The 17,615-nt window shown below is 40.6% G+C and overlaps 2 protein-coding genes across 2 annotated transcripts in view; both read left to right on the top strand.

Moving 5' to 3' along the window:
* The window catches only part of LOC128300431 (polypeptide N-acetylgalactosaminyltransferase 5), a 39,884-nt gene extending 27,326 nt beyond the window's left edge, over positions 1–12,558 (top strand). The window contains exons 4-10 of the mRNA XM_053036477.1: positions 1,479–1,767; positions 1,944–2,140; positions 2,216–2,393; positions 2,635–2,815; positions 8,137–8,276; positions 8,452–8,685; positions 8,799–12,558. Coding sequence (XP_052892437.1) covers positions 1,479–1,767; positions 1,944–2,140; positions 2,216–2,393; positions 2,635–2,815; positions 8,137–8,276; positions 8,452–8,685; positions 8,799–8,972 — 1,393 coding nt within the window. The 3' untranslated portion in view covers positions 8,973–12,558. The remainder of the gene's footprint in view (positions 1–1,478; positions 1,768–1,943; positions 2,141–2,215; positions 2,394–2,634; positions 2,816–8,136; positions 8,277–8,451; positions 8,686–8,798) is intronic.
* Positions 12,559–16,510: 3,952 nt separating this feature from the next.
* Positions 16,511–17,379, top strand: LOC128305243 (transcription initiation factor TFIID subunit 10-like). The gene is made up of 3 exons (XM_053042609.1): positions 16,511–16,738; positions 16,859–16,923; positions 16,998–17,379. Exons 1-3 carry the CDS (start codon positions 16,616–16,618, stop codon positions 17,227–17,229), a joined length of 420 nt encoding a protein of 139 aa, XP_052898569.1. The 5' UTR covers positions 16,511–16,615; the 3' UTR covers positions 17,230–17,379.
* The last annotated feature ends 236 nt before the right edge of the window (positions 17,380–17,615 follow it).

Below are 17,615 nucleotides of genomic sequence, written 5' to 3'. Positions count from 1 at the left end.
TGACGTGCGATATATTTCGGTTGTCTAGCCGTACGACCAAGGACAGGACGGGCTTGCATCGCCACATGAGTTTCGTGACATTAATGCTAGCGTTGTTGCAGGCACGGCGCTCTAAAACATTCCACTTTCTAACGAGATGAAGGGAAAAGTCCGTAAAAGTTGACTTAACGAAGTCAATCTTTTGCTGTGCTCGTAACAAATCAGCAGTTTGCGATCCTGCCATGAAGATACGTACGTAAAGCTCTCAAGTGTATCAACAACAGGTCCCCGAGCATGAATTTGTTTTTTTGTCGCTCCCTTCTGTTCAGATTGCACGGGACCAAGAGCATCGGTCTTTGTTGGGTTATGTTAAATATTAGCTGCACGCTGGTATACGGTACCGGAAAATGACAGGTTTAGCTACAAAAAAAGCTACTTTTCCTTCCCCCGGGAGAGACGGTTGCAAGAACATTCTTATCACAAACGCGTATCGTCGTATAGGGAATCCCCTTTATACCACCCCATCAGGACTGTGGAAAAAGTGTCTCTATTCTCCATAGCATTGCGCCTTGTTCCTGGCACCTAAAGAATGCTAAATAATGTGCGATTTCCATTGCCCGGGTATGTGCGAGTGTGTGTTCGGTTGTGACGTTTCGACATGGGTCACCATCACCGTCCATCACCGCACACCAACAGTTGGCCAGTTGAAAGTCACCGTTGAAATCTTGTCCCGTGTACTCTCTGCAGGACCGACTCACCTTGCCTGGCGGAAGAATGTTTCACGAACCCTTTTGTCGATTTGTTTGCAAAGTGTTAACCCTATCGGGTGTAGTTTTCTCCGTGCTACGCTCCGGAGCGCGCTGGTGGCAATATCTGGCAGTCAGCAGATGGGCTGGTGCGTTGTTTAGGCATTCATCGTAGAGGGCTTTAGCACGAGATATCTCTAGAGATGGAGGTTTTCGCTTTTTTTTTTGGATGTCAGGAGGTGTAGCTAGTTCGGTTTTATTTATCGGTTTTAGTTACCAAACAGACATCGTACTGATGTTGGGCGCTGGATAGGATTACTGCATAGAACTAGGTTGATGATGGATGAACTGTACACGGTACGCGGCGCAGACCTGTTTTGCAGGGTTTGCTAGTTCTAGTTGAAAAGTTGGAGTATTCTGAACATTTTTGAAGTTGAAATCGAATGTGTCGACGTAGATATGGAATTCTCTGGCACTTTTACGATCTGAGATCGATCTTGCTCAAGGGTTTCATGTCTGAGACACCGAAAGCTTTACAAATATGTAAATTGAGACCGGAACGGCTTCAACTTGCAAAAGTTCCAGACAATAGAGAGTCCCTTAGGGTGTAAAACAATTATTCTTTATAGTTGCAATTTATAATTATTGCTAATTACAAGTTTTTTTTTTTTTGCATCCCTTGCAATAAAAGTAATTGATCTCATGCAAGGAACTGTGTGTTAACATTTTACGTCATCCCTTTTCTCCCATTAGCTGTAAAAAGAAGCACTATTCGGCGAAGCTGCCAACGACCTCGATTGTGATTGTGTTCCACAACGAAGCCTGGAGCACGCTGCTCCGTACGATATGGAGTGTAATAAATCGGTCACCCCGGCCATTGCTGAAGGAAATCATCCTCGTCGATGATGCCAGCGAACGGGGACATTTGGGCCGCCAGCTGGAAGAGTACGTCCGCACACTGCCCGTTACAACGTTCGTCCTGCGGACCGGCAAACGATCCGGTCTGATCCGTGCCAGACTGCTCGGTGCCAAACACGTCAAGGTAAGATTGGGGAAGAAAGGGGAAAGGGCAAAACGGTTCAGTTTGTTACCGTTCTGAAAGCATGCCAACACTTCAAACATTTCCAACGCCGTAGGGAAGTAATGTTTTGTCATGGATATAAAAAAAACATCGATTTTAAAATTCACTTGCTTCTCTTGGTCTTTTGGCACACACAGGGACAAGTGATCACATTCCTAGACGCGCACTGCGAATGTACGGAGGGCTGGCTGGAGCCACTGTTGGCGCGTATCGTACTGGACCGTAAGACGGTCGTTTGTCCCATCATCGACGTGATATCGGACGAAACGTTCGAGTACGTGACGGCGTCCGACCAGACGTGGGGTGGATTTAACTGGAAGCTAAACTTCCGATGGTAAGACCCACGATTTGATGCTTTCGGGCTGTGCTGACAAAATGCCATTAATGAATGATCATTTCCCCTGTGCAGGTATCGCGTCCCGGCACGGGAAATGCAGCGGCGCAATCACGACCGAACAGCGCCGCTTCGGACGCCAACGATGGCAGGTGGATTGTTTTCGATCGATCGGGACTATTTCTACGAAATCGGCTCGTACGACGAGGGTATGGACATTTGGGGCGGTGAAAATCTGGAAATGTCTTTCCGGGTAAGTATCTGTTCCGGGAGACACCCGTGTGTTTGGTACTGTTTTGTTTTTAGGTTTCCTGGAAATCTTGCCCCCTGAGACCGTTGTCTTATCGCACACGAATAGAAGCAGTAGCAGCAGTAGCAGCAGTAATAAAAGCATTTACTTATCCGCTTTTTTATGTAGAAAAAAAAACCATCCATCCATCCATTTGGGGACACACTGTGCAAAAAGATAATAATTAAATTGATTTACCCATCAGATATGGCAATGTGGTGGTATCCTCGAGATCGCACCCTGCTCGCACGTTGGCCATGTGTTCCGGGATAAATCACCGTATACTTTCCCCGGTGGTGTGGCAAATATTGTGCTGAAAAACGCGGCTCGCGTTGCCGAGGTGTGGCTAGATGAGTGGAAAGAGTTTTACTATCAAATGAGTCCAGGTTTGGCAAAAGTTTCTGTTTTTTTTAGTTTAGTTGTTGCGCTATTCTTCCTCCAATCTACTAAAATCAGTCGTTTTTTTAATCTAAATCATATCCTTCCTCACCCCTATTTGGAAATCATTTCATTCGTTAGACTCTACTTCATAACAGTTTTTCCTTCTAACTACCCGTCATACTTTAAAAGCAAAGCTTCTTTCTTCGTATCCTTATAATCTTTGCAAACATACGACAATGTTGGTGAAATTCGTAAAAATTCTTTATTCAAGACCTTGTGTAAACCCTTTTGAATGGGTTTCTGTGTAAAGATCTTGAATTTTTCATTTGTTTTGACTACTTTTAGTTATAAAGTCATAAACGCAGTAAACGCATAATTGTACTTGCGTGAAAGTTTAGGATGTAAGAATTCTTCAACAAATGTCACGACTGATTAGAAAGACATCGTTACGCAACGGAATTAACACATGAGTGTGAGTGTGTGTGCTGCTTAAGTTGGATAAATAACTCTTCTTGCTACGTGTGTAGCTGCGATTTTGTTAGCATGTTGGTTAACACTTTGAAAGATAGATAGATGTTTTTAACATAATGTAATATAAATTCACGCTGTGTGCCATTTACAGGATGGGTTAGTCCAAGTCCCCACTCGTCGCTGAAAACAAAGCTGCTCCAGTGATTTATTGTCCAACAAAATGGTTTAATCGTACCATTGACTATTTTAACTCTACTGTAGACTAACCTATTAACTCGTTTGATCTCGTTCTTTTTTTTTCTTTTCCCTCCTTACAAAATTGTCGTGTTTTTATTGCGTGCCTTATTGCTTCACCACTTAACTCCAATCGCGTTTTGCTACGTGTTTTCTAAAACAATCACAACTCCCCGGTTTGCATCACATTGAAACGCGCCTAATGCTGCAAAAATGGTTAATATAACAAAAAAAAAATCACTTACAAATGTTGCTTAAAAATTGTTAAACGCTCGCGGATATGTATTATTCCCTGCGCTTGGATTGTATTTCATCCTCGACCTGTCCACCGAAAACGGAACCAATCAATTGCATGTCGATGGAAAATATTGTGCACCATCCATCATATCTACCGATAAAACAAAAATACTTCAACTATAACATCCCCCGTCCTGTTACTGTGTCTCCGGTGACTGTGGGTTTCATCATTTCCCACCTTTTTTGTGTTATGCGAACGTCACAAAACACAATAATACCTCCTGGATACTTTATTGGACATTCCCGCTCATCACCATGCATCGGAAAACGTAATTCCAACTCACTCACCGTCCGCCGCCTGTTGGTGTATCTCTGCTGCTGCATCTCTGTGTGTGTATTAGGTCTGGATGTGCGGTGGAACGCTAGAGATTGCACCCTGTTCCCGCGTAGGACACGTCTTCCGGAAGTCAACACCGTACTCATTCCCGGGCGGTACCTCGCAGATAGTTAACAAAAACAATGCACGGCTGGCCGAAGTGTGGCTCGATGGTTGGAGTGAATTTTACTACAACATTAACCCAGGTTCTATTTCTCGTTACCGATACTATTTTTCGTCCCCCTTTCTTTTTTTAGTTCTATTAAACTGCTTGTTCGGTTTTCCGTTCACTTTTTGCCGTTGCTGGCTCGCACCGCACAGTGTTAGTCGAACAAACACTACAAAAAACCATCAACCAAATGCCACAAAATATGCCATACACCATTTTGTTTTGCACCATTGTAGCAAAGTTGTGTTTTCGTGTCGTGTTCAAATTCGTTGTTTTGTGTGCTTGCATGTGTATTTTTTCAATGTTGGTTGAAAAATGAATGTTTGTTTGTGTATATAAGTTTTTGTGTCACGTTTACCTGCATGTGCGTTTAAACAGCCTAACAAAACATACTTAATATATAAGCGATAGGATCTTAATGCTTTAATCTATAATAACAGCAAATTGACAAACTTTTTATTAAAATACGTATTGTGGATAAGTTTAGAATAATTTATTGGGAATAATTTGATTAACACAGCATAACATAAAACAAGACTGAACATACTTATTCAAGCTGTACATAGGTTACATTAAAGATTTATTTAAAATAGTAAAACAAATTGAAAATATAACTACAAGCAACTGTTTTTTAAACTGCCTTTCTAGCTCCGTTTTGTTCGCTTGTCTCAAACCCCGACTGTTGGATTTGTGCAAACTTTTCTTCCATCAGAAACTAAGCTGCACCGATATAAGCTTCTGCTTCGGTCGAAAAAGCTTACCGTGGGACTAAACGTTTGCGCCCGGATTGACATTTTTCGGTCCTTGAAAGGTTAGCCGCTAGCGAAACAAACTAGCAAAACCATGGACCGTAAAGCATTCGTTGGAATTTTTGACCTTTTTTTTGTGAAGTACTGTCACGCTGAGGTCGACGGGTGGCTAGTGCAACTTTTCTACAATGCCTTACACTATCTTTTGAATACGTGAGTGTTCGTATGATTTGTAGCGAAACGCGCGCCGTACCTTTGCGGAGGTTGTGTGAGTGGTATTTGCTGTACAAACAGCACGGTACCGATTACGTCCCGGCCCCGAGTGCATCTGGTGGCACTAATTGACTTTTGCACTCGAGGAAGCAGAAGCCAGTTGAGTTATGTAAAGAATGCACTAATACAATCGGCACTGTTTAGATTTTAGAAAGCAGCAGTATTGAAACAGCGAACGGCAAGAGAAAATTGTTTCCTGTGTGTGTGTGTATATATTTAAACTAGGATAGAAAACATTGGAAACATTTCATTCGGCGAGAACGAAGCGAAATAAGGCCCCTTAGCTATTTTCCCATAGGATAATCAAAACATACACATACCGTGCTTTATTTCATTGGAAAGTGGAGAACCGTATTGACGATGAAATACAGCATGGAAGAAAAAGCAAAAAAAAAACATACTCCAGAAAATCACGGATCGGCAAGTTGTCTGCTCCCGGTGGAATTCGAGAATGCCAATAGCTTAGAGGGAAAATGCCAAGTGAAACAAACAGAAACAAAAAAAAACACATACACTTTTCTGGCGCTTTTTTTCACTCTCACTCTTCCGGTGTGTGCGCTGTTTTGCTGAAAGTGTGTTTGACGTTGGTGAGAAAAAAAGCCCCTGCCCGGCATTGGAAATCTCGTTAAAAAATGTGTCGCGTTTCGATGACAAAATGTCACCAAACGAAACAGTATAGGACATGCACGTGGCAAATAGGACAAAGCGATGTAGAGTAGCTTTTTTCACAAATAAAAAACAAAAATGCACGATGTACGATAGAATGTCTTTCGATACATTGGTGGGGATGAATAATAAAGCAGAAATTTAACCACCTGCCCATATATGGCCTATATATAGCATGTGCGAAAGGGCAGGTGCCGCATGTCGGCGTGCCAAGGATAGTGCCAACTTCCAAAAATCCCGTCAACAGATGTCAACGCGAAGATAGACAGACAGAAATATTATCCTTAACTGATGAATTTTGCTGGAAGATTAATATGTCAATCAAATCGGTGTCTGGCCGTGTGAAATCATTAAGTGGCGCCGAGCCGAACGGCCAAGTGGAAATTATTGCACACAAATTTCAATCGCAACACTACAATTGGACCATCTGTTCCGTATCGATCTCTGTTCGGTCTGTTTGGCATACGGTTCTGCTGGTTGTGCATATTTTACCTGATAATGGGGTTTACCAGCACTGGTGGTAATTGTACAGGTTAAGTGCATCCATAGTATGGCACAATATTGTTTATTGGACCATGCATGAAAAGCACTGGTTCTCTGTATTTCTAATTTCAATGGAGACGCCTGGTGTTTTAAGGATTTTTGAATGCATTCGAATGCATAAGAACATTCACGATTTTCGGTGTCTGTCGATGTATAAATGTTACAAATAACGAGACAATAAATTATGTTTTTGCTTACCGTCTCTATCTTGCCAATACATCCATCAATCGTAATTGTAAATATTTAAATTTGCGTAGTGTGTGATAATCTAATGGAGACGCCTGGTACTGCTCAAATATTGAAGGAATCGGGTCTTTTGTTTTCCTTTCCCCGTGCTGTGCCGAATGGGCGTAAATTAATTCACCCTAATCATTTTACTACACACAAACACTCTTACTGCTGGTAACGACCAATACACTTGGAGTGCAAAATCCTTCCCGATAGCCAATGTCGTTAAGCGAGAGGAGACCCTTGGCCCTCATGTTCTTTTATCATGGTTAAGGAAAGGGGTTCGATTTTTCTGTAGATGCCCTCTGCCTTTTTTCACCCTGGGAGATGCAGCACACCCCTTCCAGCATCGTCACATCGGTTTACGAGATCTATTCGCCACCACTCGATGGTCCTTAAGAGTAATTGGATTTTCAAGCCAAATTGTATTTGATTGAGAGGTAACTCGACGCAAGACGCACCGTTACGTCCGTGCCATTCAAGGTGTTAGGATACAAAAAATGTGAATAATTCATTTGCTTTCCATTTTATCCCGATGGTGGCTGTGTAAGGGCCCAACCTTACCGGAAAACTGCACACAAAAGCAGCATTGATTCATTCGGTTTTTTGTCTGTTTTGTTAAATGTGTTGAAGGTGTTGGAAGCTCGTGGATTGTTTTGTTATTGGCTTTTGTATGTGGTAAATAAAATATTGTATACATTATTTGTGAACAACCCATTCTTCAGTGGTGCACCTTCATGGAGGATTGACATTATTTCTCAGCTCAAGTTTATTGTTAGGGAAACTTATTTTAAGTCACAATAAATTTCTTGTACCTGACACAGACATGTTAGTTTCATATTATTGTGTGCGTCAGTGACAGTACTTTGATAAATACATCGTATAAAGCAATATGAATTGTTATTTGTAGACGTGTGTACAAATGTATCATACAAATCAATGCAAAGGTTCACACTGTACATCATATCATATATGGCAAACAGTATGTTCGAATGATGTGCTTCTTGTGTTTGTTTTTTTTTATCTCAGTACGTGTGCATATTTTGTTGTATATTCTTTTTATATCGCCTCTTTCCTCTCCTACCTTCATTCCTTCCAATTCAAAGTTTCACCTTCCCATCCAATCTTTGCTGTCCATCGTATAAATATGTAACATCGATTCGTGTCCGAATGTGTTTATATATTCTTTGATATCTGTACTTTGCACCCTCAACCTCTTTCCTACTCTTTCTACCTTGTAACAGACATTCATAAACAACTATGCTGTAACATATCCATGCTAACATTTGCTAACAATAAACTGATAGAATGAGATATGTTTTATACTAATCTTTGCTTCCTTTTCCGCGTTCAATATTTTCCACCGTGACACGTTGACAGGTGCTCGTAAAGCATCTGCCGGGGATGTGAGCGAGAGGCGGGCCCTTCGGGAGCGGCTAAAGTGCAAAAGCTTCCGCTGGTACCTGGAAAACATTTATCCTGAAAGTCAGATGCCACTGGATTACTATTTCCTTGGAGAGGTAAGCTTCTAGCTGTCGTAAGGAATAAAATGCTTCTGTGTAATAAGCGTGAAAACCTTATATACCTTATTGTACTTTTATTGCAAATATTGAATATTTTGGTACTGTGCTTCGATAATCTAAAAGATGCATTTCAAATATCTTGATAACTGATTACTATTGTATTTTTTTTTAGATTCGCAATGCAGAGACTCGCAACTGTCTCGACACTATGGGACGTAAGTCAAACGAAAAGATTGGCAGCAGCTACTGTCACGGTTTGGGCGGCAATCAAGTATTTGCGTACACGAAACGACACCAGATCATGTCGGACGATAATTGTCTCGATGCATCGAATGCCCTCGGACCGGTTAATTTGGTCCGGTGTCACGGAATGGGCGGCAATCAGGAATGGATATACGATGACGAGGTAATAGATAAGTTTCATATGCTCCTTTTCCCCCTCATACGGTGAAAGATAATCCATATCAATATCAGATCAATTTGTGTCCGCGCTGCTAAATTCTCGACATCTTCTTCCAGGAAAAGACTATCAAGCACGTTAACAGTGGCAACTGTTTAACACGTGCCACTGTCGAGGACCCATCGACACCGCTGCTGCGACCATGTAACTATTCGCTGGGTCAACAGTGGCTAATGCAGTCCAAGTTCAAGTGGCAAGCACACAACGACAATCGCATCGGTGAGGACAGATAAAACGCACTGTACCGTGTTCGATCCGGTACCGTTGCTGTTGGTCTTACTGGTCCCCAGCGGCGGCAGCCCGGCATTATCGAACGCTACGGAACTGTCTTCGGTAGCAACAGTAGCATCAGTAGCAGTAGTAACCGCAAATATCAAGCAACTATCAAGCGTCTGCACATCGGTACCGGTATGATGCCAACACGTTAGATGCGGAAACCCATGCATCGCCAGACTGTCGGGTCTATCAATCGTAGCGTATCGTGTAAAATATTGAAAACGGAAAGATACGACGAACACGAACTCGTCTTGCCATTCGTATCGGTGTCCCTGATGCATCACGGGTACACTAGAGAGAAAGTCATCAAAGAATGACGGGAGTAGCATCCCGCTCCCTAAGAAATAGGCTCTAATAGTATTGAGCTCAACGCAATGCGGCACAAATATTTGTGGAATGGCGCACTAATGGGCTCTCCCCCACGGATATGCTTCTATCAGAATTCCATAATAATTGTAGCATAATTTTATCGTCTCCCTATCATAAAATATTTAGTTCATGGTTTACGTACAGTACTGGTTTTTTAATGGTCAAAATGTTATAAGTTTGTCACAGTAACTGTTTGTCACAGTAACTGTTTGTCACAGTAACGTGTTGTTTCATCCACAACCGGTGCGTTATGAGTTATTAGATCTTAACACCGATTTTGCAACAAAGAAAACAACATTTTTTTGTTAATTTTTTTTTTTCATCTCACTGACAGCTAGGATGAATGAGTGTATCTTTGAGCCATATTACGTGATGTTCCTGAAGAAACACATCTTTTTTTACGTCAAAATCAACTATAACTGTCGAGGCGCGGCTTGACAAAACTCACGAAACACGTGTTTAATGCTTTCAAATGTTGGTTAAATAATGGTTAAACAATTTAGTTCTCTAGAGTATGTTGACTGTTTATTATTCTCCGTAAAAAGCTGTACACCCTCCATAAGAAAACATATCAGTTGATATTGAAACAGAGAATGTGATCTCGAATCATTGTCTGAAAGATTAGATTAGAGCGTCATGTACGATTCAAACAAAAATCACACAGTTTTTAGTATAAACCAATTGAAATTTGTTCGTTTGTTTCTCAGTTGTCCGTTAAACATTGTGCAATGTCTGACAAAAACTAATACGGTTTTAATTTTGTTTCTATGTTAACAGTTTACTTGAAACACGTGAAAAACTGGAACAAAACCGGAAAAGTTGGACCATTTGCATTTAGAAAACTAAAAAAAAAAAAGAGAATGTTTATCGGTAACGATATTTCAATGCAAAAGAGGATGATGTCGATAATCGAAAGTGTAATCAGTGTTTTCTCTTTCGTTGCGTAAAGAAACATACACAAGAAAAAAAATGCAGAAACTGCATGTGGAATTGTTTAAATGCTGCTTTGGACACGCAATCGCTTCTTCATTAAACGATCACGCGCGCAGAGCTGTGTAAGTAAAAACAGTATCAATCAATGTACATAAAACATTAAATGAAGTAAAAAAAAGTGAAAGATAAAAGACGAATAGAAACAGGACAAACTAACATAGTAACATAAAGCGAAGGAGAAATAGAAAACACATCGCTATCGAGCGGGGAAAAGATATCATTTATTTGTAGTAAACTGGGGAGACAACGTTTGAAGAATAATCTGTAAACAATAACAAAACAAGAGAAATGGAGAATGATCGTAGAACTCGGTCTTGTTAACGTAAAAAGCAGAAAGTAGAAACAAACAAACGTGATCAAGACGCGTAAATGCATTAGTGTATAAGAGGTAAATGTGAAAGAAAGAGAACACATGGTCATGATGAAGCGTGACCGAATGATATATAGGAATAGTAATTTGTAAAAAGGAGATATTAAGCAAGACTTCTCGTGGAGCAAAACGTGTGTGTGTGTGTGAAAGCGCAAGTATCAAAGTGAAAGTAAACAAAATCAGCACACAAAGTGGCGCACAATCGATTCAACCATTTGATATGGGCAAGTGAAACGCGAACTTCAAAATACAGAGAGCGACAGAAAAAAAGGTTCCCTATCCCGAACCAAACTGCTGCCGGCTGAATATAGGATAGCAGGATAGCAAAATGAAGCGAGAACGCATAGCATTCACACTTTAGGGATTAAACAATCAATAAGTTGACGCGCGTCGGTTTTAATTCCTCAATTAGGGGAGGCTTTTTACGTTACACTTTGATTGCAAACAAAACGTTACGCAGCACAAATGTTTCATGCGAATGCATTTTATGCGATATTATATTGTACGTGTAATCTTATACCAGAAACTACCAAAATTTTCCGCACTATTCACAAAAGAGCAAACCCGGAATCGAGCCGTGATCGTTGATCGGTAAAAACAGTCCTAAAGTTAAGCAGGGTTAATACGGAAATGATCGTGAAACATACATGTGCTATCGTTAAGGTTACGGTTCGGCGTACAATCCACATGGATTGTGTAGTATCATTTTAATGTAGCGGATCACTCGCGCTCACTCGCTTTTTATATGGTTTGTGCTTTAGAGTTTATTAAGTGTTTTATTTTACGTTAATTGTCTGGAAGCGTTGCCAAGCAAGAGAAAATGATGCGCTTGTCAATCGGCTAGCGACTGCTTGTACTGCTTCAGTTTCACATTGTTTTGTTCTCAAGCCCTTCAAAGCGAAACAAAAAACCAACTACTGTTTGCTTTTATTTTGATTAAGCCTACGTCTAATTCTTCAGGGTGATGGTGTGCAATTTATTAATGTGTAAGTTGTTTTTTATTATAAACACAATTTCAACATACCCTTCATGCTTTGCTACTTGTGTGTACGTCTTGGTGTGAGGGGGTTTGCATGGCACTAGCATGCATGAAACTATTCTTTGTCTATTTTTAAGAACCGAACAATGCCCGTATAGCTCTTTACAACTTTACACGCTCCTCTTTTAAGTTAGTTGTGCTTATCATTTTGCAGCAACATAAATGTCTCTAAGGACACAGGAAATGCTTCTTGTTTTCAGTATTAAATGTTTAACTTAAAAAATAATTCCGATTCTGTTCGGGAAAGCTTAGCATATCTACGATGATACATTCCCTCTATGAAAATTGCAGTCAATACCGGACTACCTACGCAACGTACAGCATTTGCATTAACTATTATAATTCGTCTTTTTTGCATATTTAGTATCGCTTTTATTCCGCGGCGCCTTAACCAATCGCCAACCGTCAGATTTCCATTTCTCAGAGGCAACATTATGTGACTGTTTTCCACAACACACACTATGCAGCAGCTATACTGCAATAAATATATACCATGAAATGCAAAAAACCCGGTCCAAAATCATGTAGGAAACAAGAGGCCGAAGATGAAGAAGGGATAGTGCATTCCTCGTGAGCAGGAAATAGATGGAAATGGCATCATTAAAAAAAGACCAACTACTAATAGCGTAAAAAAATGAAAAGAGAGTAAAAACAAGAGAGATATAAAACAGTATCAATCACGGCATATCATCTAGAACGAGTTGATGTTGTTATATACAATCGGTTGGGATTTGATTGATAACAGCAGCGGATGTGATCAGGAGATGAATGTTAGGAAGGAATGATAGTAGCAAATTGCAAGAAAGTAGAACAAACTCTCCCGACCGTGCAGTGGGTCAAGATATCCATAAGATGAATGACCATTGTTGGTCAACTATCAACCTTCCAAACTGTGTTGCGCAACTGAAGTCCGAGGACCTTCCATTTTCTTTCCCTGTTCATAGTATGAAATAATTGCAAGGTTTACGTTTGTTTTTTTTTTTCAAATACAAGTCATTTTTATTATGACCATTTAGTTAAACATTAGTAGCACATTAGCAACAAACCCGAAAGGAACGCAAAACATTTTGTAAAACGCGACAGTGAACAGAACAGAACAAACAACAGAATGTGTAAAGACTATAAAATTGTACGCCCCGATAAAAAGAATCGTTTAAATCAGTCCCGAGATGCGAAACGATGCGAAAGCTGGTTCTGTCGTTAAAATAATGTATGCGTATGTTCCTGCAAGGAGTGTTTCGTATTTTTTTTTTGTTTATTATAAGACAACTAGAGACATGTGGGATGCGTGAACCAGGAAAGAGAAACTTTGCTTTCAAAGAGAGATGTGATCTAACAAATGGTTCGATTCGGGTGTGTGTTTTTGTATCCTTAATGATTTCACGATGATCGTGTCCGAAATTATCTTGCCAACTTTAATGTGCGTTTGATTTGAACTTTTTCATAAGTGCAAGAGCATCAGCATGTTGGTTTCCGTCCCGCGCAAGTATCAAGCATTGAATGTGCTTCAAAAGCACGATCGCATCCATTCCTTTAAGTGCCGAGCGAGCGATCAGTTCGTCTACCAGCGCGCCATACCCGAGCACTGGACGATGCTTGAAGTCAACCTTTTGCAGGAACATCAACACATCGGACGTTGTTTGTACGTTGCCTCTTTGAAACACCTTCTGGATGATGGCACCGTACGGATCGCTGTTGTATGTTACGAGTGTGTTAAACTGCGTAACGGCCATATGGATGCGACGATCGTGTATATAGTTCGCTACCAGCTGGATGTAATAGTTCACATTCTGTTGCCGCTGTTCGGCCAGTTTGGATACGGTTTCGCTCAGCTGCTTCTCCGCCGCGGTGATCTTGCGCCGTAAATCGGTCAGCTGGGACCGATGCTGCGGTTTGATTTGATTCGCTAGTTCCTCCAGTTGAGCAGTAAGATTCTCCTTGTTTTGTTTATAACGATTATCCATAATCTTGTACTGTCTTTCATCGATCGTAATCAGGCTTTGCTTGAGCTCAAGATAGCTACGTTGCAGATGGCCGACGGTATAACGAAGTCGCTTAAGCAGTCGGGTACACTGAGGATCGAGTTGTGGTGCAACACTTTCCATTGTTTCTTCTGACTCTTCCTCCAAGTCGTCTTCTGACGCTGACTGAGGTTCACGTTCGATATCTTCCACCAAGCTAGTCAACGAATCAAGCTCCTCTTCGGGCAGTGTGCATTTACGTGCCGGGGGTGTTCTTCGCCCTGCTTGTTGCGACTGCACGGGTACACTCGCCACCATCAGTAGACCAACCAAAACCAGGAAAATGTGTAGTATCCATTGCGATGTACGATCGTTTCGGTTAGAGTAACGCATTTTCCCAGAGCTTTGCAATCTTCCTTATTAACGCACGAAATTTCACGAAGAGACTATTTTACACCAACCAAACGCCGTTCGATTCGCGATGATAGATGGTCGTAATTGTGGTTTGCTGATAACCATTAAATGTAGCGATAGATTCAAGGGAAATCCCCGACCCCGGGATGATTGAAAGATGAGTAAAACATACGAGATTGATAAGGATTGAACGAATGAGACGCTATTATTGGGTATTAACGTTCTTGTCCAATCAAAAATGTCGCTTTTCCCATAAATATGTTTAAATAAGTAAGATTGAACAAATATATCCGAACGAAACAAATGCTTTGGCATATTGTCTCAATTAGCACAGGGAGTTTGAAGCTGATAATATCGTAATAGACTAATTTTAACTTGCTTAATTCGAGGTAAGATGCTTTTCGGTACAAATAAACTTCTTTTTCAGGTTTTCAAGTAGGCAACCGGGCAACACGGGTATTTTTTTAATTTAAAACTGCAATTCATTTTGATTCATTGCTTGTATTGACCTGAAATTTTCAGTAGTCTCCCAACTTTAATCGTTCTTTCGTCTTTCTAGCTGTTCTATTTAATTATAAACTCATGTATTCAGTGTTAATAAATCTCTGTTTTCTCAGAAAGAAGCTTTGTGGTAAGCATATGAAAGTATTTAAACGGTAGAAGTCAATTATGCATGATGAAACATGCTCAATTTGAGTTTTCGTTTTGCGCAATGAATATCACAATATTATTTAGGTTGATATAGTTATCAAAAACTCGCGTATTAATCTTTTGTATCCGGGACACCACAGGTGTACTTCAAGCCATCAGGTTAGGCGTGTGTTTCACCATCATACAGCGTATATATTGTCGAACTTGTAGATTAACTTTTAATACCATGCTTTAGGAAAACTTCTTAAAGCTTACTAGTAGGAAAATCATATCAATCATATCATAGTTTATAATACAGATCGTTTCTTATTGAAAAAGCAGAACCACTGCCGTGAACAAAACTCGTACTTGCTTTATGTGTTGTTTGTTTTGATTCGAGCGTGTGTATGTATGAGTACAAAAACGAGCGACGAAGCCACGGACTCTGCGAATTCAGCTTGCGAAATCCCATACAAAGCAGCCGTTTTCCGATCTCTGACACCAAGAGAGCATGTATTAGCTGGAGGTAACATGTATGTCTCACCAGCGTGCATTTTTTGGTACTTGGGTCATCACTATGGGCAATATCAAACTCATGACCGAACGTCTATCACTATGGGCAAACTATCAAACTAGTGACCGAACGTCTAGCCACAATTAATATTATTCTTAAAACTATCGTTCTGTCAAAAAGATCAATCGGATTAACCTTTGATTAACCCTTCTGTAAAAAGATTAATCGGTTTAAACTCTCTGATAGCACGATTGCGCTCTACGCACGATCCTAAAGCGAGTTTATAAAGGAAATTTGTGTCAATATTGTTTAATTTTCCGAAAAATCGTGTGCATTCAAAATAAAGCTATGGTGATTAATCCGTACTCTCCCGTGAAACGGAGTGCTGTGCAAAACCAAGTGAAACAAAATTCTCAAACAAACATCTTTTATCCCTTGTTGGTCCTAAAATCCTATCGTTTATAGCACGCACATACTTATCAACTTGGAGTAATTTCGTGCGGTGTTGATGTTTTCTATTGCTAAAAATTGAATAAACACATTCTTCTTCATAAATTTCGGATTATCACAGTATTTTGTCCGAAATTTACATACCGCTAATAAAATTTATCACTATGGTCGTATGTAAGTAAAAGATTAATAAGTACCACGGCCCTAATCGATTTGGAAAGTCGGCTGTGAATCTATCTGAAAAAGATTAATCCGATTTATCGTTTTGACAGAAAGATTAATTTTGAGAATAATAATAATCGTGTCGTTTGCCCATAGTGATGGCCCATGATGATATGCACACATGTTATCAACATGTCACCTCTTGCTAATACATGCTCTCTTGGTGTCGGAAATCTGAAAACAGCTGTTTTGTATGGGATTTCGAATCAGCGGACGGAGAGTTTAAGCGAGTTGATGAAGGATGCTTCCCATTTCATCCATCTCACTTGCGCTGGCGATCGCTCTCACTGGTTTGACAGTATGCAATGCAATAGGGATTGGCAAATTTATTCCACGCCTAGTTTAATTATTAGAGAGGTTTTGGAATTGGGTAAATTGGGTAACAAACTCTACGGTTAACAAAGTAAAACATTTTACGCGTAGAAAGGCATTTCGTTTTTCCAAAGAAAGGCAAAGGGGGTTTTCCATGTCCATATTTGACAACAATGTCCCTCAACTGTCATTTGGAATATTTGGTGAAGTGACTGACAGCAGCTTTATTTACCCACAAATAGAAACTGTTTGCAAGGAGCTAGGTGTCTGCGTTAACAAACTTTCGGTCGAATTTCAGTGGTAACCCCTAAACGAATCCAACCAAAATGGGTGATAATTTCGGTATACATCGTGGCCCGAACAAGAAGACGGCAGATATGGTGGAAGATCGCACGCAGGGGCAGATATTGAGCGATTTTATGATGCAGCTGGAAGATTACACACCGACGGTAAGATGATGGCCGCCGCACGGTGAACCAATAGCTTCAGGTTCACCGTCATGGAGGCGAATGTGCTCAAAACCATCGACAATACTCACCTCCGCTTGTTCTACCTTGTTTCCTCTATAGATTCCCGATGCAGTCACTTCTTACTATCTCAATTCGGCCGGTTTCGAGGGAGCGGATCCACGGATGTATGTCAAACAAACAACAGTGCTTCCTGGGTGTAGCAAAAAAATGGTCATCAATTGTGTTTTATCCATTTCAGTGTACGCCTCATTTCGATCGCTGCCCAAAAGTTTGTATCGGACGTCGCGAACGATGCGCTGCAGCATTGCAAGACACGCACGAACAGTGCACCCAGCTCCGGGCACGGCTCGTCCAAGAACCAGAACCAGAAATCGTCCAAGGATCGGAAGTACACGCTCACGATGGAAGATTTGCAACCGGCATTGAATGATTACGGTATAACTGTGCGTAAGGCGCACTATTTTGTCTAAAAAGCAACAATATGGTCGATTTGGGAATTCGTTGGGGCGCCATGTTGTTGTCATTCAGGAGATGATTTTTTGTTTTTAAAATACTTTTCTACTTTTCAATTCTTGAAAATTATCTGGATTCCAAATAAATAAACGAAATAAGACGATCAACCAGGTTGTAGTTTATTCGAATGTTGTGATATATGCTGTTCCATTTTTTCATTTCTTCTGCTACACGTCCACTACCAGCATTTACATCCGTTTCATAATTGTAGTTTTAATTTATTCATCTGGTTTTTTCCGTTTTGTAGTTTCTTGCGAATTTTCTTCCGGTCTATGTGTGTGTGTGTATAAGATGGATGTTTGCTTTTGCACTTGTTTGTAATTTTCCAGCATTTTGATACCGT

This window comes from Anopheles moucheti, chromosome 3 (assembly GCF_943734755.1).
Source record: "Anopheles moucheti chromosome 3, idAnoMoucSN_F20_07, whole genome shotgun sequence".
Taxonomy (NCBI): domain Eukaryota; kingdom Metazoa; phylum Arthropoda; class Insecta; order Diptera; family Culicidae; genus Anopheles; species Anopheles moucheti.
The sequence above is the reverse complement of the archived record's forward strand: the minus strand, read 5'-3'. Positions and strand labels throughout refer to the sequence as shown.